The 22,319-nt window shown below is 44.8% G+C and overlaps 1 protein-coding gene across 4 annotated transcripts; it reads right to left on the minus strand.

Moving 5' to 3' along the window:
- Positions 1 to 326: 326 nt before the first annotated feature.
- cdk12 (cyclin dependent kinase 12) lies at positions 327 to 19,711 on the minus strand. 4 transcript variants are annotated; one of them, XR_009683023.1, is made up of 16 exons: positions 17,797 to 19,711; positions 16,120 to 16,800; positions 15,369 to 15,554; positions 15,136 to 15,275; positions 14,876 to 15,046; positions 11,726 to 11,915; positions 10,614 to 10,670; positions 9,894 to 9,995; positions 9,362 to 9,439; positions 9,145 to 9,261; positions 8,927 to 9,058; positions 8,505 to 8,728; positions 7,205 to 7,627; positions 5,148 to 5,665; positions 3,666 to 3,725; positions 327 to 406 (listed from the first exon to the last, which is right to left on the minus strand). XR_009683023.1 is itself a non-coding variant. In XM_061089558.1 (14 exons), exons 1-14 carry the CDS (start codon positions 18,978 to 18,980, stop codon positions 5,247 to 5,249), a joined length of 4,092 nt encoding a protein of 1,363 aa, XP_060945541.1. In that variant the 5' UTR covers positions 18,981 to 19,711; the 3' UTR covers positions 3,956 to 5,246. The 4 variants fall into 4 exon arrangements, 2 of the variants coding, with proteins under 2 accessions (XP_060945541.1, XP_060945540.1); XR_009683024.1 differs by lacking the exon at positions 3,666 to 3,725; XM_061089558.1 differs by lacking the exons at positions 327 to 406; positions 3,666 to 3,725 and having other exon boundaries at positions 3,956 to 5,665; positions 8,517 to 8,728.
- Positions 19,712 to 22,319: the final 2,608 nt, after the last annotated feature.

The raw sequence follows: 22,319 nt of genomic DNA on the forward strand, positions 1-22,319 counted from the left end.
AGCAATTCCCCCTCTTCGCTGCTTTTCCTCCTAATTGCTTATTAAAACCCTCTTAAATGAACTTTTTGTGCCAACTTTCCAACACATTAATTAATTGTTGTAGCCAATTAAGTGTCGCTGCGCAAATGAGCTTCAGCACAAATGGTCCTGCAGGGCCCCCCCCCCCCCTCCTCTTCCACCACCCTCACTGACTGCTTTCCCAGCAGCCCCTCTGCCCTTAAAGCGGCAACGTCAACACACACACACAGACAGAGAAGGAGAGAGAGAGAGAGAGAGAGAGGGAGAGAGGGAGTGAGAGAGACAATAATCTTGCCTTGGTAGTCGAATTGAATCAGCGATGAGATGAGACCTCGCAAAAGTGCTCGGGTTCACCGAGGTGCAGCCTCATGCAGAGAGGGTGACGTGTCTGTGAAAAGGTCAGAGAGAGATTTGTCTTTAGAAGTCAGCACATCCTCCGTTTTTAACTCTTTCTGCACTAATATCGATTATTGACGGAGCAGATACAAATCAAACTCCACAGTGCAGGTGGAATTTACACCAACCACAGTCATTATTCTCATTTCATGACCTGACACCAGTGACTTTACATAAAAAAAACAGCCCACATCTGTGTCGTCAGGCCGACTCCTAAAAAATAAATAAAAAAAACTCTTGGGTTGGTCTCACTGCTGTTGAGCAATCAAGAAATAACGAGTGTGTGTGACAGCAGTTTCTCACAAAACTATAAAAACGGGAAGAAACGGAGCTGGTGTTATGGCATCAATAAAGCATGCTGTTGCAGCAGTAAAGCATACATCAGCTGCTGGGCTAAAGTCAATCAATTTTCAGATATTTCATAAATAAAGATGTAGCCATAAACGAAATGACTGACATTAAAATTGAGTCTGATAGAAGACAAAAGGAGGGATCTGATGAAGACAGCACAATTTGCTGCACCACCCAAGATGCATTCATAATTAAATCGGTTTTTTCCCTGTGATAAGTGGCTCAACAAGAAGGGTGAAATGCAGAAACTATGACAAAAACACACATTTTCAACTGTTAATGTGATGTTGGACATGTTTGTATATTAAATCATGCTTTAAATGATCACTGTGTGTGTGTCTGTGTCTGTCTTAGATGTGGGACTGTGGGAGTCCCAGTCCCTCTTCACTGAGTTTACACATAGTCACTGATCAAACAGCCTCAGTCATCAAACTCAACATCAAACCCGTAGCACGGCTCCGAGAGACAGCAGCGGCCCAGATTTACACTGCACAAAGGAGCTACCACACACACACACAAACACACACACACAAAGCACACAAACCCATACATTACCTGGGCATTTAGAGCAAGAAATACAACTTGTTTTTAAAGAGTTCACTAACGAAGAGACTAGCACGGATCCTGTTTTTGTTTCACATCCAAATCAAATAAAGAAATTTATCGCACTAACTTGCAAGAACAATAAAAGTGAATGATGGAATTTATGGAGTAGCTCAGCTGCCGAGCCCATAGTTAATGTTTTTTGTCTGCATCAGTCACATCTCGTGACTCCCACTGTGGAATGTTAATGCTGCGATGAGTTAATAAATCTAAATCACTATCTTAATCTAAAATACTGTTTGTGTGTTAATGTTTGAGTGACTCAAATGTTTCCTCACGCTGGAAATTAAAAGTGTGGGATCACATTTCTCACAGCCGCTCTGCGTTTGCCCGCTTGTCCATCACCCTCATCGTCTCGGTTTGCACGTGATCGTCTTTGTCTCTCTCCACCCTGAGCGAGTTTGCAAATGAAAACATGGCGCCCGATGACAATGCCTGAATATTTTGACGTCATGGGCAAAAACATGTGCTGTGCAGTGACCTTCACCCTTGACCGCCAAGATCTAACCGGTTCAGCCTGAGCCAACATTTTCGCCAAATCTGAAGGGATTCCCTCATGGCGGACGGACAGATGGATGTATGGGAAAAACAAAATGCCTCTGGCTATGTCAGTCGCCGGCGCAGACGCATTAACACGACAATGAAAACTGCAGCTTCGAAAGTTGGAGCATCCTCCAGGTCCCTAGACCGAGGAAAAAATGAAATATAACTAACTGCTGGCAACAGTTGAGAGATTTCCTTTGCTCTTAATTTATCAGCATTTTTGTCTAGTGGGTGGTTGTGTATTTCACCATAAGGCTACACAAACCTGTTCGCCCCTTTGTGTGATGCGAGAGCCGGGTGCGTCATTTTACACAATCTTTAAAACGGAGCTGCTATTTGTTCCAGGGCTGCCAGATTTCACACGCAAGAGAAAAGGTATCCAACTGTTGAGATCATGGTAACGTATATTGCAGATTCCAAAATTTTCCGCTTGCACTCGATAATTGGACCAAGCGGCGATATTAAAAATACACTTTCATGAATAAAATTTGGCATAAACTGACTGAAACCGACTGTCAATCAATTCCCTTTTTGTCTGGACGTCTACCAGCAATCGCTGTAGCTGACAGTCAAGCGACGGCATCCAAAATGGAGGCTCCGTCTTTGAATGCCGCTGCCGCCATGCAGTCTCTGCCATGGCGAGTGCGTGCTTCACACTGGCAGCGTGGCACATTTATGGGCATTCCCCATAAGGTGCCTTTCTGATTGATGGCACAGCCTCGTGCACCTCCCTCCCTTCACTCCTCAGTCCTGATTTATTCGTCTAGTCTCTGTGACTTGGCACTGGCAATGCCCACTACTTCTCGTTTGGAAATTCCCTCCGGGCACATTCACTATTATTTGGAGTCCCGACAGGCACAAGCATCAGACAGAAACATACATGTACACACACACACACACACATGTACACACACACAAACTGCAGCATCCCATCTCATTCACACTGAGCCTGTGCTAGAGGGCAGGTGAGCCTCCCACCGCCTCCACTCTGAAAGGATCTCTCACCCAGAGGGCTCAGCTGCTTGGTGGGCCAGAGGGGTAAGCGGCTCTGAAACGCTGCCAAGTGAGGAACGGGTCTGGGTGTGCATGAGGCCATTCCTAGCACACAAAACACACACGTGCATGCGTGCAGACACACACAAAAGCATGCACACACTCTCACACACACAGCCAGTCTGCCTTTGCCAATCTGAAGTTTATGATCCTTGTCTGCCTGTCAGGATTTTTCATAAAGAGATCAACCTGCTTGGTGGAGGAATGGACACAAATGCGACAGACGCACAGGAAGCACTTTGTGTTACTGTCTGGCTCAAGCTACATCACTGAATTTCCTTCGGGAGCAGTTTATCTATCCATCTATCCATCCATCCATCTTGTAGAAATAGACTTCAAATACCAGGCAGTGGGAAGGAAAACAAATATAAAACCAACTGCATTTCACAGTAATAATGTAACTATACATTTCGGTCTGCCACATGTGTCTCTGTTGTTTACAGTGAGCTGCCAACCATTTGTTCTTTAAAACAGTTTGACCAGATCCAGACGGTTTATTTCAAAAAATCAAATCTTAAATAAGGACAAAAACACCTTTGATTCAAATGCAAAAGAATAAATCAAAACAAATACAAATGTCTACCCTTATCAAACCTTTTCCATGTTCATTCGGTAATTATGCAGAATTTTGATTGATTCTTGTAGCTTTTTTTAACTTCTGAATATGAATCATGTGCACTTTTAGTTCAGATTGAATTTACCTGGGCCTCTTGTACGATCAATGATTTCCCCTTGATCTTAATGTCTTTATTCCGAGTATCCTGTGAAGTGGAAATGAGCAGAGATGAGTTACCAGATCTAAGGAGTTAATACGAGATACTGAAAACCTGACGTGTAACTTGGCTCATTCTGCGGCTCTTCACTTCAGTCAGATTTAACCGAGAGGACTTTGAGCAGTTCGAGCTGCAGCGTGAGTGAATGCCTGCCATCTAGTGGCCGCTTCGGAAAACAAACATTCAGAAACGCCAGGAGAGACGATTCAACTGGTCACATAGCTTCCTTTAATAAACCGAACCAAGAATACACATATTACAAAATATTGTTTTGCTTTTTACATACACGTGAAATCATTTTCTCCTCCCTTTCCTTTTCCAAAGCAAAATATGGAAACAGAACCATGGACCGTTATTTAATTTTTTTAGAGTGGATCATTTTCTTAATGTAGAAAATAATCGCACCAAAAAAAGGAAGAAAGAAAGAATCTTTTGTTGCACACGTTGGAAGGGAGGCAAGGGACAGACATGTTAGAAGAGGCTTTCAGGGCCCACCAGTTAAATTCAGTTTCTGAGTGTGTGTGTGTGTTTCTAGCTTTATACTTTAACTAGCAGAGTAGCATGTGTATTACGGAGCAGTCCATTTAAATGGAGTGGTTGAATTCATAATTCAGACATTGACATGATCACTACAATCTTAGGTTTGTTACGACATAGAAGTTTCCTGTATGTAAAAGAAGGAAAATCTTTACGTGGGCGGAAAACACGTTGCAGTTCAGTTGAATCGATGATTGAATATGTCATGGGGTGGGGGGGATAAAAAAAAGAAAAGTGCAGCCTTGGAGATGTGCACTGTTGTAGGTGACATCCAAAGCAGAATCTTAACCGAAACATCCTTGCTACAGGCCGAGATCATTCAGGGGTCGCTGGGGGTCACTAAAGGAGGCACAGGCTGAAAGCAGGGGGGGGGGCAGCCAGCATGGAGGTTCAACACGGTCCTCACAGCCTTCAATCTACCCAAACGTTCCATTGTAACTTCATCTTCAACAGACGCCCCTCCATCACAGAGCAGCGGACAATTACTTAATTCCCCAAAACACTGATAACCTTGTTAAAAGTGGGCACTGCAGTGGACACGACAATCATTTGTTTAGGGGGGGGTGGGGAGGAAGGGGGATATCACAGCTGCTTTCAAAGTCGAGCGCCAGCTGCACGGCACTCAATTTGGAAGCTTAACTTTCATTGGAGGCAAGACCTTCAGTGGGGAGGGAAAGAGCAAGGGACTGCAGGTGGTGACAGTCCTGAGCGGGACTGGTAAAGGTCAGATCAACCCCGGGTCGGAGCACCCCCCACAACAACATGTCAGCTCGTTCACAGGGCAGTGGTGTTCGTGGTCGTACCTGACAAGGCCCTTAAATCTCTTTCTGTCAAGACATTCATATTCAGGATCTTTGATTCAGCTTCCACTACCTGCGCTCTCCCTCTGTCTGTCACTTCGGGTCACGACTGCAGCAGCCATCCCATGATCCCTGGCTGTGTCTCACTCGAGAGGGTCTGAGGGTCTGAGGGTCAGCGGGCGGCTCCGTGGGCAAAGCGGAGGTCCTGGTCCTTGGGGAACTGTGCTGCACTGGTCGGCGCAGCAGTCACCAGTCCCGCCGGGGCCTCGGCTGCAGCAGAGGGCTTGCGCGGAGAGTCGGCAGCCCAGGATGGAGAGGACCGACCCCGGGCCACGGCTTCCACAGTTGGAGAGGGGTCCTTGCCGCCCTGAGAGGCCCCAGCTTCCGAGTCCTGCTGAGAGATGAGCTGGAGCAAGGCGGCTGCCATGGCGGGGCTGATGGCCTGGCTCGGTTGGGTTTCTGAACCGGCCTGCTGAGCGTTTCCATGGGGAAGAGCTGATGGAGGCGGCCCAGGTGGAGAGGGTGGACGCTGCTCACCAGGCTGAGACACCTGCTTGGCACCGGGTGGTTTCTTTTTTGACACTGCACCGTCTGAAGGGACCAAACAGGACAGAGGACACAGTTAGGTATCAAGGCATATGTGGCATATGAAGACTAATGTCAACACAATGTGGATTGTCTTTACATTAAACCTTCTTTTTAACATCTCTCTACAGCTTAACTTTCAGTGAAGTTAAAATGTGTTTCTGTCCAACAGGCCCGACATGAAGGTGAAGTTAAGAGTGGTGTTCCTGCCTTCAACACAAGAGGGAGGGCAGAGTGCTTTGAGTGCATCCTCATACCAATGATATGGGCTTACATAAACTGTTTTGTGACCCTACAGTCAGTGTAATTTTTGCACGGTACATGCTTTAAAATATTCAGATTTCCAAAACAAGTTCCATATATTTGCCACATGAAAGCTATAGAAACGGGCGTGACTTTTCAGGTGCAGTAAATCTGTGACATGGAGGAAAAGTCCTGTTTTTCCAATGTTTTTTACTCTGATGGAAAACGTCAGACTCTGCTGCCTTAAATGAAAGTAAAATGATGGGAACCACGTGAGAAAAACTTAAAGGGAACGTACAGCTGGATAAACAGGATGGGTGACTTATCTGGGACAGTGTTAAGTATTAAAAATGGCTAGTTAGTGATTTTGATTTTAACTACAGCAGGGTACAGTTAACCAAGGCTGAGAGGGTTTCACAGCCTTGAGATCATAAATAACCAGAAGAAAACAGGACCGTTACCATTCCAGTGTCAGCAGCAGAGCAAGTTTTATTCAACTTACTAATCACACGTATTTAAACTAATATGAGTCAGAGTGAACAGTTGGGGGAGGGAAAAACAAAAATGTGTGACAAACCAAAAAGTTAAAGAAACACATGCAGGTGAGGTCTAAAGATTCAAAGCATTTATTTGTCACTTGATAATTTATTAGACTTTCTTCATAAAAAGGCTGACATTACAGACCGTTTAAAGCAACATGTTCGACTGTGAAGGATCCATGATACCTGCTGCGCAATGAAAATGAAGTGAGGAAGAAAAAACATGTGGAAATGGGACAGATACAGAAACGAGGACTGTGAGGAGGTAACGAGGAAGAGGGGGAAGATGTGGAGAGAAGAAATACAGTGTGAACCTTTCTTTTTACTGAAATGAAGATAACTACAGTTTCTTCTGGTTTATGGGGTACACCAGGAAGTGATGGCCCGTGTGCACCAAACCTTTAACTGGTTACCAGGGTCACATGAAGATAAACACCAGACAGACATTTCACCAGCTTTTTCATCTGCATGTTTTCTTTCATGTCGGGAGGGACGAGGGTGTGTGGGGGTGTTTTCAGGAATGTCAGGGATAAAGGAAGGGGAGGGAGATTCATAATTCTTATAGCCCAATTCAGTTGGTTATAATTCTTGATCTAGTCAAGTATTCTTATATAATTAATTTGAGTATATAGGAACCTTGAGTGTCAGCTTCTCTGTGTTCACTGCTCAGTTCTCATTCTTGCAGTCCCCAGTGATTTTCACCTGAACCTTGCTTCACCCCCCTTCTTTTCTCCCACCTTCTAAAGACTAAACCCAGACTTGCCCTTGCGATCAGTAGTAGAGGCGGAGGAACCGCGCGACAGTGCCTCCTCTGATTGGACGCCATTGCTCTCGTCGCCTTCACCCTCGGTTTGAGGCTTAATGATGTGACCCAAAATGAGAGCTAGCAGGTTTGCTTGGTCTTCCTGGCTGAGCGGAGGCTCTCCGGGTGTCGGTGAGGGTTCCTGGGGTTCGGGAGGCGGCTCCGGGGGCTGGGACCTTGCTGCAGGCTGGGCCTGGTCCTCTTGAGCCCCCTGGTGGTCGGACGCCTCGCTGAGGGCAGACAGCGTCTGGCTGAGTGTCTCTGGGTTGGAGAGGTTGAGGAGCTGGGCTACCTGCGGGAGGCTGAGGTCCGTCTGTCCCTGGAGAAGGTTCAGCAGTACTGCCATCTCTGTCTGGTTCAACTGCTCTGCCACAGCTCCCAGGCCTGAACACACACACACACACACACACACACAGCCACAACACGTACATGACAATGCAGCACAGAGCCAAACAAAAGGTCCATAAACACTAAATTTACATAGCCCAAAATGGCAATTCACATTCAAGCAGTGCTACTGTATGTCAGGGTTCTCTACTATTTCTACATAATGCAGCTTTGCTGAGAATCAAAATGCTGCTATGATTGGGGGGGTGGGTGATCATCCAATCACAAAATCCCCAGGTCAAATCTGGCCAGCTACTCTATTTGACATCAACAGTAGAGAAGTAAATAAAGGCATAAAATCCTGATATATTATCAAAGGATTATACACGATATTGGAGGAAAACAATGGAATTGTATATTTTTTCTGTGGTTGATAGAAATTTCCCCACATGACCATTTGAAAAACTGTTTTTGATCAACATCATCTTTTCCATTACAAAAACAATTCCACACAACTGGATTCCTTATCTCCGGGTCCTTGCTCGGTTTCAGGTCGATGACTGGTCGTGGCCGAACCGGCTTTTCTTGTTTGATGAAGAGATCGAAGAATGAATGTGATGACATAGTTTGGTGCTCATACACAGTCTGCACGTCTCACTAGGCACACACGAGTTCCAAGAACCCTTAAATCTGAGTAAATTAAATGATGTGTAATTTGCCTAACTTGACACTGCACATGCTCACATGATGATGAAGGTGATCTATCAAGCAGCCCTAATATGAATTGAACCTGAACATTTCCTTTATGGCTGAATGTTCTATCAATGTTACCCAGATCGGAAAATGTCCCATGTTTTTTTTAAGTGCCAAAGTCAAATATTGATACATTTCAAACAACTATGTAAGTGCATTTCTGCTGAGAGGTATGCATTACCTGACAACTCACTCTCTAGGTTAGCTGTGGAGGGCGGTTTTCCTGGCGGAGGCGGAGGGGCTCCAGCCGGGCTGGGTTGTGACCGGCTGTTCTCTCCGCCAGCCGCCCCCGACGCATCTTTACTGGGCACTTTGGGCACAGGCACTTCTACGGGCACCCCACTCTGACGCGCACGCCGCCTCTTCTTACTCCAGAGCTCGTGGCAGTCCTGATGGTGAGGAAGACTAGGAACAGAGTGGGCAGACATACCAAACATTAGGAAAGACAAAACAGACATATATAAGAAACAAAAAGGATTCCCAGTAAAAAAGATGGATCAAATAACATGTAGATTAATAAATGTCAGTATGTTAATTGTATGTGGTGTAAGGGAGAGTTTAGATAATCTAATATTATGAAGACATAGACCATAAGTTGCTTACTCTGGTGGCGGCATCCTGCTGGGCTCCACATTACACAAGAAGTCACTGGTGAGTGCAGTTTCTGCTGAGCAGCGTCGTGCAGGGTCAAGGGTCAGCATTCGGTCCAGCAGTTCCAGGGCAGGACTAGGTAGACTAGGTTGGGAGGAGAGATTTGTAAATCGCAGAAACAGGCAGCGAGTGGATCACATCAGCGACTTTGATGAAGCGCAGCAACATACAAGGCAAACTCTTCCCGTAGTCTCCGTCTGTACTGCTTCTTGGGTTTCATGGTGTTGAAGAGGGGAAGTTTGATGACGTCAGGCCACACTGCAGGAGAGGGGCTGCCACACAGACGGCTGAAGGACAGAGATGTGGGGTTAGGAGATGTGGGGTTAGGAGATTGGGGGTCTGACATTTGGAACAGACTTTATCACTGGAGATGTCGTGTTAGCAGACCTGATGAGCTCCAGCTGCAGAAGTTCCTGGTTGGCCTGGAAGATGGGCTTCTTTGTGAAGAGCTCTCCCAGAATACACCTGAGCCATGACAGATAATGTGGAGGCGGTGAGAAATGTGCATTCTAAGTATAAAACCTCTGTTATTAACAGACCTGATAAGTCTTAGTTTATAAGTTTGCATTTTCAAGAAAGAGTCATCTATGCATTTTCTTTGATAGCGAAATATATCGAATTGCAAATTGAAATAGTGCTCACAGCCTATATGATACAATTTTAAAATCAAAATCCAATCAATTTCCATAGTCAAATTCCAGTAAAAAAAAAATTGGATTTATTTGAATGAAAGATTGCCCCACCAAAATACATTGAAATGTACATATATTAATATAAAGGACCCATTACTCCCAAAGGAAACTCAAATTCAAAAGTTCATGAAGAAAATGAGACGTGAGGACTGAGAAGTGTGGATGTATTTGTAAAAGAAGAAATAAAGTGGCAGTGATGGACGTTCAGCTGCGTCAGTCTTACTCACCCACAGCTCCAAACATCAATTGCTGGAGAGTACCTCTCCTCTCCCAGCAGCAGCTCGGGGGGGCGGTACCATAGTGTGATGACTTTGTTAGTGTACGGCCGGCTGAGTGCAAGGAAAGAGGAGACGAAGTGAGACCCTGGCTAAGCTGTGTGGCAAAAATTACATCAAGATAAAAGTGTTCACATTAGTCGATATCACAATAAATGTCACATTGTTATTTCTTTTAGGGTTGAAGACAGTTTTCCGCTTCTGAGTGTAGGTTGTGGTTTTAAACCATTTTATGAGCATGACAAACAATTGATAAACAGCTAACATTTTACAAATCTGAAGTCAATCAATTGTGTGTTATACCTCCTCACTATGCTAACACAATGCATTAGCAATATATCACAACACATATACCCAATACTTGTTATAATGCTTGTAATAAAAATTATATTATGATAATTTTTATTGTTTCATTGCCCAGCCCGAAGTGAGACTCTGCATAAGCACTTGTGCGCCCTAATCATCTCAGCTTTAATTAACCAGGGCCTCTCTGAAGGGTAAACAGCCCCATCTAGTGGGCAGTCATTGTAAAAATAAATAAACTCATGAGGTCCTATTACTGCTTCGATCATCATCAACACTTAATCACACATTCACTATAACGTCAACGCAGATGAGGTCTCCATGTGTTGCATATATGTACAAAGATGATAAAATAAACTCTTGTCTTACCTTTCCTCTGAACTGTAAAGTCGGGCCAATCCAAAGTCTGCCAGTTTGATCTGACCTCTGGACAAAGAAACACAGATATTAAAAATCTTTGAAAATAGTACCAAAGAAAACATGCTCGGTCCAAAAATATCTAGCCCTAAATTTCTTATACTCCAGAATAAGCAGTTTTTTTCAAATGAGGGTAAATCCTCCTCAACTTCACTTCCATTGCCAATAGGAGTTTGTCTTTCTGGTTCTTACCCCGGTGCGTCATGTTCAACCTCGTGAACGTACCGAATCCTGAGGAGATCTCTCAACTTGCTCTCTTGCCAAATTTGCAGGTTCACCCAGGAGTCACATTTCTATCAATGCCAATTGGATCTAGAGCAGATTAAAACCTGCGTCTACTGCAGAGTCATTTGTCCAAGGCACACAAAAGACAGATGCAAGTAGGTCTTTTGACCATTGGAAAAGTGGCTTTACTTGGCATATCCATGGTCTGATCCAAGTTATTAAAAAATATGTTCAGGGCATTTTCAGAAGGTAAAAGCCAAAAGAATATATAAATTGCTGCCTTGTCCACACATCTTTTCTCACAAATGTCCAAACCCCAAGTGCAGCACAACAATGGCCAGTAATTGCACGACAACCACAGCATGGCTCTAAATGCTCCATTAAATCCCAAACCCACATTTTATTTTGTTTCTTTATTTGCATTTTAGCTTCCGCAGCTCATTTAGCTCAGTTTCCTCGTGCATCCTGTCATGTTTGCAGTTTGGATGCAGAACTGTGCTAAACAACCATCTGTGAGAACTTGCTGTACTCCGTTGTTGTACATCATTAAATTAGTAGCACTGTAATTGGCTTTGCTGCGGATGCACCTAAAAACAATTGTAATCTGATCATCAAAGTTGGCATTCGACTGCTTAAGGTCTTGAGTTTAAACCCTGCAAATTTACTAACTGCAGCTGCATTTGAACACTTTCTCAGTAGCTGGGGTGGGCAATGCTGCAACCAAAGTAAACCTGTAGGCAAAAATGATTAGTCAAATTTCCCCTGTGATGGCTACAGCAAATGCACCACAACTCTTTGTCCTCATGCAGCACATTGTTCCTGGTGTGTGTGCTCTTCACCTGTTGTTCAGCAGAATGTTGGAGCATTTGATGTCTCTGTGCAGGAAGTTGTTCTTGTGGCAGTAGTCCAGGCCCTCCATCAGCTGCCGCATGAAGCTGCGGACGTGCTCGTGGGAGAACTGGACCAGGCCCGACTCCAGCAGGCCCATCAGGTCGTGGTCCATGTACTCGAACACCAAGTAAAAAGCACCTAAAACAGAGGGAATGTGCACCGAGAAATCAGAGACACAACTAGAATGGCACTCAGAATGCATACTTCCTTCAAGGCCCAACAGTCCCTATTAATCCCAGTAAGCAGCAACACATTTTACACACCACGTAGACATCACTCGGCTAAATGTGCCCGATTCTTTCATTAAGATCCATGAATTCTTCCCTTGGAAATTGGTGACAATGTCGTAAAAAAAAAAAAAAACGCAATCTCGCGATGTGAAGTAATCTCTCCCTTTAAACCATTGGCCCAGAAGTTAACAAGTTCTTCCTTGGCCCATACACCCCCCCCCCCCTCTATCATGTTTTGTTTTTTAAAATCTGTATATTAGATCCTGCCGACAAACAGTAAAGATAATATAACCTCCCTAGTGGAGGGAAATGTTGACACAATAATAGAGTCTGGAGGCTTGAAATGTGGACATGTGACGCAAAGGTTGCTCTGTACTTTGACCAGAAAATGAACACCTACTTCACTTTTGTTTCTCAGAAGTTCAGAGCTCCTGACAGGGGTTTTACTGAAACTATTGATCTGTTGTGTGAACAGCAAGCTACAATATTCATATACATTTAAGATCAATTTAAAGGGTAAATCATTAATCGCATGAAGCAAACACATCTGCAACATTGTGACCACAGCAATTCCATCTGAGGTAATAGTGCTGGTTTTTAATAGTTTATATTATTAAATTCAAATGTCAACTTATTTGACAGTGTTTGTACAAAGAACGTTGCTTCTTTTGCAAAAAGAAGTTAAAACACTGTGTTGCGTTAACGGGAATAACTTCTGTCTGTAGGCGAGTGTGTGTCTCTGTCTCTCTTCACACACAAACTGATAATCAAGTATTAGTTTAACGGTACACGTATCACAAACAAAAAATTTCTGTACAGGCTTTTCAGCTTGGCACAGAAGTGTATGGAACGAATGCAGCAAGTACACATGCGGAACTTATTTGTGTAAGTCTCAATTCTGAGGGACAACTTTTACGAAGGACTGCATGTGCTGTAGGCAAGAGGATCGTTCAAGGGCTGTGGGCCGACATTACGCAACTGCTATCGGATATGTAGCTGGTAGCACATCGAACATGCCGACCTGTGTTTTTATAGCAGCGGACATGTGAAAGTTCTGTTGTTGAGAGCACAGGGTTCCATATATACACTGAAAGTAATAAGGCACCGTTACGAAGTTCCCTCTTGTCCACACTTCAGCCAGCGAGTAGCAGCAGCCCTTTATGAACCTCTGTTTGAGGGTTCCACAATGAAGTTATTGTTAGTACCAGCAAGGCCAGCCTCCGCAAACTATGCGGACAAGTTAATTATTTTGAATCATAAAGAAAATGCATATACTTCATCATGATAATCATACAATATCAGTGCAGTTTAAGTACAGTTAATTTTCTACATTCTGCACCTTAAAAGAATATTTGTCTATTTTTGTTTATTTATGAGAATGTTTTACTCTTGTAAAAATTACTGAGGTAAGATCACATGTATTTAGTTATTAATCGATGTCTGATTATGACACCAGATTGTTCCGGTCAGTTTAACTCTGATGTCCTGTCTGTGCGTGTCACGTTAAGTCTCGTGCTTTGTAGCAGGTTTAAACATGTGTCTCAAACTCTGGATAAAATCAATCAAACACAAAGTAAACATCAGTCTTATACGTGTCCTAATAACTTGTGATCAGTGATGGTGTTTATTGTTAAAGTGTTAAGTGAGAGCAGGTCAAAGGAGGAGGGAGGAGAAAGCAGACTCAGAGAGACTGACACAGGACAACCAGAACTTAAATGTGCATCTGTCCTGATCCTGAAGCAGCGGTTATAATTATTCAGCGTTGGAAAACCATTAAAACAGGAAACCATGAATCATTATGTCGAGTCACTGCATCGATACAGTGTCGTCCACCCCTATGCAGGAGCCCAAATATAAGCATATGTGCTCGTCCTACACTCTGTGCTCCTAATGTGAAGGGGCTGTAACTCTATTCCAGCAACATGATTGGTTCATCATTGGCTATTCATGTTGTCTGTCAAAACATGGATAGAATGAGTTCTATCAACATGCTATCAACCAAGACTTATATTTCTATCCAGGAAAAGTTATATCACGATAATTATCCTTGTTGTTTTATCGCCGAGCCCTAACTAGGGGTGTGTCTGTCCCTCTAAGACTGCTTTTAGACATTATCTGGAGGGGCTGAGAATGTACTATGACAGAGTGAGAGGCTCCAGACTTTATCCAGAGTTTCTCCTGTCACCCGACTAGTTAAAAACTCAAGAGAATGTATCTCAGGGTGAAGAAGAGGAGCCTCTTACGTACAATAATCAGATAAAGATGACAAAGATAAGGACCTTCACCGGTGTCAATGTGCTGTAAACAAACACACATGATCTCTACAGTGGAATTAATATATCTCGCCCTTCCTCTCCCTAGTACCCCACCCTTTGCCATGACTCTCCAGATATTTCCTAGTGTATTAACACGTTTGACCGGATGTTGCTGTTCTTCATGTGTGAAAGGCAAACACATGAGGCAGAGTGTGTGTTATTGCACACGCATTTCAAATATTTCTCAGGATGTTTTAACTGTAATAGTTTAACTTAAATACAAATCGATGCACAGGATCATCTTTTAGGCCATGACCTCTATTTCGCTATGAAAACTGCTAAGTGTTTTTATCGTTTTAATGTAATCAATTATTGTGTGCTTCTAACTGTAGCCCAGCAACGTGCACAACAGCAGTTAAAGAAAACCCGCGTCAAGATGACTCTTCTTTCAAACATGTTGCCGGTCTGTCTTCAACCGGATGTTGAACATAGCAGCTGTATGATACGTTATCGCAGATTATAGCCAGAAGTTAAAAAAAAAATCCCTAAAATTTTCAAAAGGTTCAGCTCCATATTTTCCATATTAACCAGTCCTGTAAAGGATCATTCTTACCTCTGTCCTTTTTAAAGTCAAGTGCATCCTGCTTGTCGGTGACGATTTCCTTCATGTTGACGACACTGCGGTGTTTGAGCTGCCGCAAGATCTTGATCTCTCGGATGGCTGTGATCGGGAATCCCTCTTTTTCATTGTCTAATCGCACTTTCTTCAGAGCCACCAGCTCACCTGGGCATTTAGAGAACCAGATATGATCATTTGCTCTGTGACACAAGTTAAGTGGTATAGTGACTTAATTCCAGCTAATATTCCCTTACCAGTGACTTTGTCCTTGGCCTTGTACACTTGACCATAAGTGCCTTCCCCTATGATGCCAATTATATCGAATTTATCTACACAGCGTTTGCCCCAGTCACTCTGGTTGTGTTTGCGCTCACCGTATCGCGGGCAGCAAATCCTGGAAACCATCAACAAGAAAAACAGTTCAGACTTTGGTGTGGGTTAAGCAGAAAAAGAGATAGGACAAAGGGGAGTAATAAAGGAAACTGACTTTGGTCTCTTCTTAAGGACTGTCTGGGGGAGCGGAGGAGCCTGGCGGATGGGGGACTGTGGGGGGGAGGAGTCAGCTCCAGCTAAGGTGGGTGGTAATGGAAGGTCGATGAGTGATGGCCGGCTGCGATGTTCTTTCTCCTTCTCCTTCCTAGATAACCTATGAGGAGGGGTGGACTTCTTTGGACTGACAAGGGGGAAAACAAGTTTTAGACAAAATGCTGCAGTTTAAAACAGTAAAAAGCAGAAATCCTATTTATCTAAAAAGGTGTTCTTTAGATTGTGATCACCATACTGTCACCCAGGTCACCGCCAAAGGTAAATCAACTGTGCGGGAAAAAACATGCAACTCAAACGGTATGGCAGAGCCTGAGCTTAAAATCACAGAGGTATGTTATCTTCTTTAACCTGTGAAATATATCCACGTATCAGATCAGTTATCCTCTACTCTATATTTTGTAATTAGGACCCCGGGGGTTTCCCAGAGAAATGTTGGGGTACAGTCCCCCAAAGGGGTTTAGTGCTGGTCACAGACCACACCTGTCGATACTATACTCCTTTGAAAATTCTGATACAATATCATTATTGTTGTGTGACAATGTGAAATTAATTTTAAACACAGCAGGTTAGTGTAGCCGAAGGAAAGTGAGTCCAGGACGGAAAAATCCCTAACAAATAAAACAAAAGTCAGCAATAACAACATTTGCTCATCAGAACTTACAATACATGAAAGAGATATTGAGTGTCCTCACCTGTCCTGAGCATTTCCCAGCAGTGCCGGTGGTAAAGGCAGGAGGGGCAGAGTGGATGTCTTGTGGAGCGGGGTCTGGCGGACTGGGCTGCGGGTGGGAACTGTAGCTGGCGATCTGGCCTGGGTTGTAGTGGAGGGTGTAGGAGGCTGAATACTTATTTCTGCCTGAGGTGGCGGTGGTGGTGGAATCTGGTTGGTTGGACCAGGAGGCACAGGAGGAGAGGGTTGAGGAGGAGCAGGTGCAGGGGAGGAGGTGGAAGAAGAGGGGAGAGGTGCAGAAACTTGATCTTCAGCACTAGGAACGTCCTGGGGTGGTTGTGCAGGTGGGGTGGGCTGAGGTTCTGCTGCCGAGTCTCTTTCTGGCGGCGGAGCCTCGACTTTAGCCGGCCGTGAGGAGAGGACGACTGTAGATTTACGTGCTGGGGGAAGAGGGGAGGCAGCGCCGCTGGCACGAGCGGCCGCCTCAGCAGCCTGACGTTCCTTCTTCCTCCGGCTCAGTTCTGCTCCCAGGCTGGAGTTAAGTGGAAGGCGGGAAGTGGGAGGGGAGCGGCTAGCTGGCCGACTGCTATGGGAACTGGGCCCGGCTCCAGAGGACGTATGCCTCTTAGTGCGAGAGCGAGATGAGGAGCGACGAGAGGAAGAGTAGTGCAGAGGGGAGCGACTCCTGGAGCGGCCTGAGCGTCTGCAGAAAACAAATACATCTCTTTTAATGTCATGAACAATTACATAGACATGATGCTTGCTTTTTTATATGTAGAGTCGGTCATTTCAAGCATCATCATCAAACTAAAAAATAGCCCTTGATCACATAATGAAAACCAAACCCTGCAGTTGTTCATGAGATGTTCATATATATAAATGAGCTAACGATGGAACAGTTGACACTCAAGATACACATTATACTAGGTTTAAAACTTTACAGTGAACTGAGGGTGTACGATTTGTTTCTTGTCCAACTTCCTAATTTACATTTACCACTGTTTTCCTCAAAGTAAGAAAACAATTAATAGGCAGGGAAGTTAATAACATTTACGTTATGCTGAAGACATGTACAGGCATTTTTATTCTGCTGGTCACTGTCCTCTGTAAATTTGTAACTGACGTAAACCAAACACTGAAACTAGGACAGGCTTTGTGTGATGTGAGGACACATGTCCTGAAAAACAAATGTTGAGGGATCTCACCCACAGGTGTCAGGTTTTTAGAGCCAATTTCAATTTGCTTTTGAGAGAAAAGTGGTTTATATCTAATCTAAAACTGTAATGTAATCATAAATTAAAATCATATTCTGCAGTAGCATGGAATGAAACCAAAGATTATAGTTTACTGACATTTTACAATGCAAAAATACAACAAAAGCCTGTTGTGAGATTTAGGTCCATTTCGACATGGAGAACATTAAATTCATCGGGACTCTTGCGGCCAGCTTTCTTTAACAGTAGATGGTTTGCTGGAGGCTGAAGGACTCATGTTCAACAGGTGTGTCTGACTGTAAACTGGTTCAATTGAATGGCCCGTTAAAAAATAAACTGGATCATAATAGATCAACGTGTCTTTAAGGACTAGCAGAGAGAAATGTCCAACAAGGCCTCAGATATTGTACACTTCCTGTATGCGTAAGCCATCTAACTTTTCAAAACAGATATGGAGAGGGTCATGCCCTGCAGCAGATACTCACCGAGACATGGGGCTGGTGCTGGAGGACCTGCGGGTACCGTAAGGGCTGATGGAGCGTCTCCTCGAGTATGGGCTGCTGTCCCTCTCGTAGCTGGAGGACCTGTGTCTGCTGCCATAGGGGCTGTCTGATCTCTGTCTGCTGCGGCGGGACATGTCCCCATAGGGACCGGGGCTCTGCGGAGCTGCCCTCCGCCGGGAGTAGCTGTCCTCCCCCTGCGGACCATAGCCGCTGCCCAGTGGACTCTCACTGCCGGCCCCTCTCCGGGGACTGGGCGACAGAGCAGAGCTGGTGCCCTTCCTACGAGGGCTGCCCCGACTCGAGGACTTGCCCTTGGGGCTCGACTTGTGGCTCTTGGAGGACTTCCGGTGGCTCCTGGTCCCCTGGCTCCTCTGGGAGGAGGTGCGGCTGCCCTCCCCTCGGCCTTCCCTCCGCTGCTGCCGGTCTTTGCGGGACTTGCCCGAGCGGCCGCTCTCCTTGCTGCGGGACGAGGAGGTGGAGGACGTGGTGCTGCCCACGCTGGCTCCGGGCTGCACCTGGGAGGAGAGCATCAGCTCCCCGCGTTTCGAGTCCGCCTCCGGCTGCACCAGGCGCTGGGACGAGGAGGAGGCCGAGGAGGCAGCCTTCTCCTTGCTCTTCACGGACGCCCCCTTCTCGCGGTCTTTGAGGGTCTTCTTCTTGTACCCGCGCTCCCCATTCCCAGATTCAGCGAGTTTATTAGGGTCCTTGGACTTCTTCCGGGGGTGCCTGTGCTCCCTGGTCTCGCTCTCGCCTCCTTCTTCTCCTCCTCCTCCGCCGACGTCGTCCCTGTCGTAGTCGGGCGAGAGCTCCAGCCTGTCCCCGCCCCCCCTCTCGGAGGGCCTGGAGGACAGCGGGTCCGAGAAAGAGTCCGAGTCGGAGCTGATATCATCGTACTCCACCAGAGGCTTCACCGAGTTGACACCAGGAGGCGCCGTCTCGCCGAGGGTAAAACCATCGTGGGCCGTCGACTCCCGATTATGTTTGTTAGATTTATGTCTCTTGCGTTTAGAGGAGGAGGGGACGGGAGATTTTAACTGCACCTTGCCGCCTTTGCTCGCCATGTCTCCCGCAGAGGCACGACTCGGGGCCGGGGTTTGGTTCGGCACGCCGCTGACGCCGGAGTCCGACTTCTTCTTGGTCCCATGGTGTCGGTCCGACCCAGGCATCCCTCACGCCGGCGTCGGGGCCTCTCCTGCGGCTGGGCCTCGGCGGTCCAGGCCGGGCATTCACGGGAGAGAAGCAGCTTCTCCCCAAACAAGTGTTACTAAGCAGAAAGTGAAAAACACACGAAACAAACACACAGCAGGCCGCTCACGTCCAGTCCTCCGCAGCGAGGCTTCACTCCATCCAGGTCGCCAGCACGGCAGGAACACAAGATGTCCACCGCGGTTCTCCGGTGCTGTGAAGTTTGTACTTGGAACTAGTCAGTGAATGAGAAAGATCCCGAGCGGACATCGGAGCTTTGTGGTGTCGTCTCCGTCTCAATGGAGCTAGCACGGCGAGCTAATGCTCGGCAGCTAGCGAGCTGACTGGCAGGAAAAGAAAAAGTCCCTCAGTGAGACTGTCCGTGTCCGCGGCCTAGCCTAGTGAAGGAGCTCTTTATTCCACAGAATCACGCTGTTTGCGTTCAGAAACAAGGGTCTCGAACAAAATGAAAACTTGACCCGGTTGGTTCTGTTTACATGTTCCCCTTTAATGTAACTTTTATCCACTATAAATTCACTATGAATTAGAAATCATCATATTTTCGTGTGCAGTAGATGTTCCAGTTTATTATCAATGGCTCTGGGAGTCAGCCAGGCCTGTATTTAGGACGATGCTGGTGGATTGAATATCAATCCACAGCCCTATCTGAAGGAGACTACAAACGCCATTGTGGCTCCTGTGACTAGCAGCAGAGTCTGCGCACAGCGGAGTGAACCGGAAGCAGGGGCGATGTCACTCCGCGACGTATCACAGCAACGACCTATGGCGGCAAAGAGCCCGCCCCCCCCCAGGGTTGGCTGTGTCGCGACATCGACGCAAAAACATAGAGACGAGAAACTCTTAGATATGAGTAAAACGTTTGTCTTAACTTGTTACGTAACAACAAAGCAACAAAGGATGTGATATTTACCCACGCAGGCAAAGGTTGAATTACAAATTGGCACAACATTCAACTACCCTAGAACAGCAAGGGCTCCTGAACCTTGGTACAGTCTATGGTGCCAACTGGTTTCTGCTAATAGAACTTAACAAAACTGCACTTATTCGTCAGGTATACTTGTTCATTGTCTTTTGGCACATTTGTATTCGGCAAAGCACTTGTTTCATTTCCATGCAGTACTTGGGTGAAGGATCATAAAGAAATACAAATATACAGCAATATAGAAGGTGTATTTGTGTCCTGGTGTTTTCCAGACCTGCTCCTTGATGAGGGTGAGAACAGGCCCTTTTTTTATCCAGCGTCAAACCACACAGGTCCCCAGTGCACATGAGGCTTTTACCTTAGAATTCAAGGTGAAAATATCACAATGATAACTCCAGTCCAACCAGTTCATGTGTCAAGTTCCCACTCCTGGTTCATTTCATTAGAGCTGCATAGTATCACATGGGCACTAAACTGCATTACAAGGACAACATCTATAATGTATCTCAGTGAGCACTGAATCATGGCATAATAAACTCATGAGAATTCCTCTGGAAAAAGCTCATTAATTAGCTGTACACATGTTTTGTAATTTCATATGATTTCCTTTTCTCATTTGATGCCGTCCTTTTCGGGGTGTTGGATTAATTCATAACTTTATTCTAACAATATATTGTAACCTTTTTAAAATTAAGAAAGCCTAATGAGGGACTGGGATTGGAAATTAGCCTTGGATTGAAATCAGTTCAAGCCCCTGCAACCTGTTAAAATGTTTCTACGCCTGGTTCCAGTCAAATAAAAACTAAATATTAAGTACAAGTACATCAAAGTAAAAATGTGGAATATGGCCAAAATGGCCACTAAATGCAAAATAGCAGGCTTCCTGTTGTGTTTTTCCAATTGCACCTAAAGACTTTTTTGTTTGTCTGGTCATGATACACCTGTATATCGATTTTTTGTGAAGACCGGTCAATGTGCACACGTTCCAGGGGTCTCGGGGGGCACCGTTGAGCCTTTTTGCGACGCCCATTGAAAATTCCTTCAGAATACGTACATTTTCACCACTTTCTAACTTTCTGCAAATTTTGGTAAGAAGTTGAGCATGGTAAAGCCCTCAAAAAGCCAATTCATTTGCCTGAATAATAATAAATAATCCTTACAATTTCAATAGGGTCTCACCTGACCTTTGATCAGTGCTCGGGCCCTAATAATAAATACACCTGTATATCGATTTTTGTGAAGACCGGTCAATGTGAACACGTTCCAGGGGTCTCGGGGGTCTCGGAGGGCACCGTTGAGCCATTTTGCGACACCCATTGAAAATTCCTTCAGAATACGTAAATTTTCACCACTTTCTTACTTTCTGCAAATTTTGGTAAGAAGTTGAGCATGTTAAAGCCCTCAATAAGCCAATTCATTTGCCTGAATAATAATAATAATAATAATAATAATCCTTACAATTTCAATAGGGTCTCACCTGACACCTTTGATGTCAGTGCTCGGGCCCTAAATAACTATAAATTCCAGCTTTGTGTGGAATGTGTATTGTTCAATTTTGCAAAGAAGACGGACCTTCACTACAAGCAGGATGATATATGTAAGTTTGATATGAGAAGGGTTGTTTTTAACTTTGTCTGGTGAAGTGGTCAATTTACTATGCTCAGCAACACCTGGTTTGGAAGCCAAGTCTCGTTTATTAGGCAACTCACTCAGAAAGTATTTAGAAACTTAAACCCCTTGTACAATTTATTAGGAATTGTGTAAAAGACATTTTGCATCCAGTAATTCAACTTTTGAAATGAAAATTGTTTCTAAATTCATTGGATATGGATTTTTCAGCGAGTCATACTTAAAAGTACTAACCCCGGAATTTGATTTGTCATTTTATCATTATTCCCATCACAATAAACCATAACTGCACTGATATTTAGCATGTTTTAATACCCCCTAAACATTTATGATACACATATAGCAACAATTACACATGCACATTATTATTGTGATTACTTCTATAATTATGGGTCAAGGAAGAAACGTGTGGGACGTATCAGAAATGTAAAATAAGTCCACTAAGATGCATAAATGTTGCACTTTAGACCAAATGACCTGTTGACAAGCGGTATGATGACGTAGCGTGACGAAGAGCCACCCTAGATGCTGATTGGATTCGCTGTCTGCCTGGGGCGTGGCCACGGGGAAACAAGGAAGTGGCGTCTTTTGCAGAAATAACAAAGTTGTGTGAGAAGATTAAACGTGATAAAATAGAGACAACACACGTTTAAATGATTCATATATCATAAAACAACAAGTCCTCTGATTCTGTGGTCGCTCCTTTGCACTAAGATGAGCGGTACATGGATTATGAACGTTTCAATAA

The sequence above is a fragment of the Limanda limanda genome, chromosome 17, assembly GCF_963576545.1.
Source record: "Limanda limanda chromosome 17, fLimLim1.1, whole genome shotgun sequence".
Lineage (NCBI taxonomy): Eukaryota > Metazoa > Chordata > Actinopteri > Pleuronectiformes > Pleuronectidae > Limanda > Limanda limanda.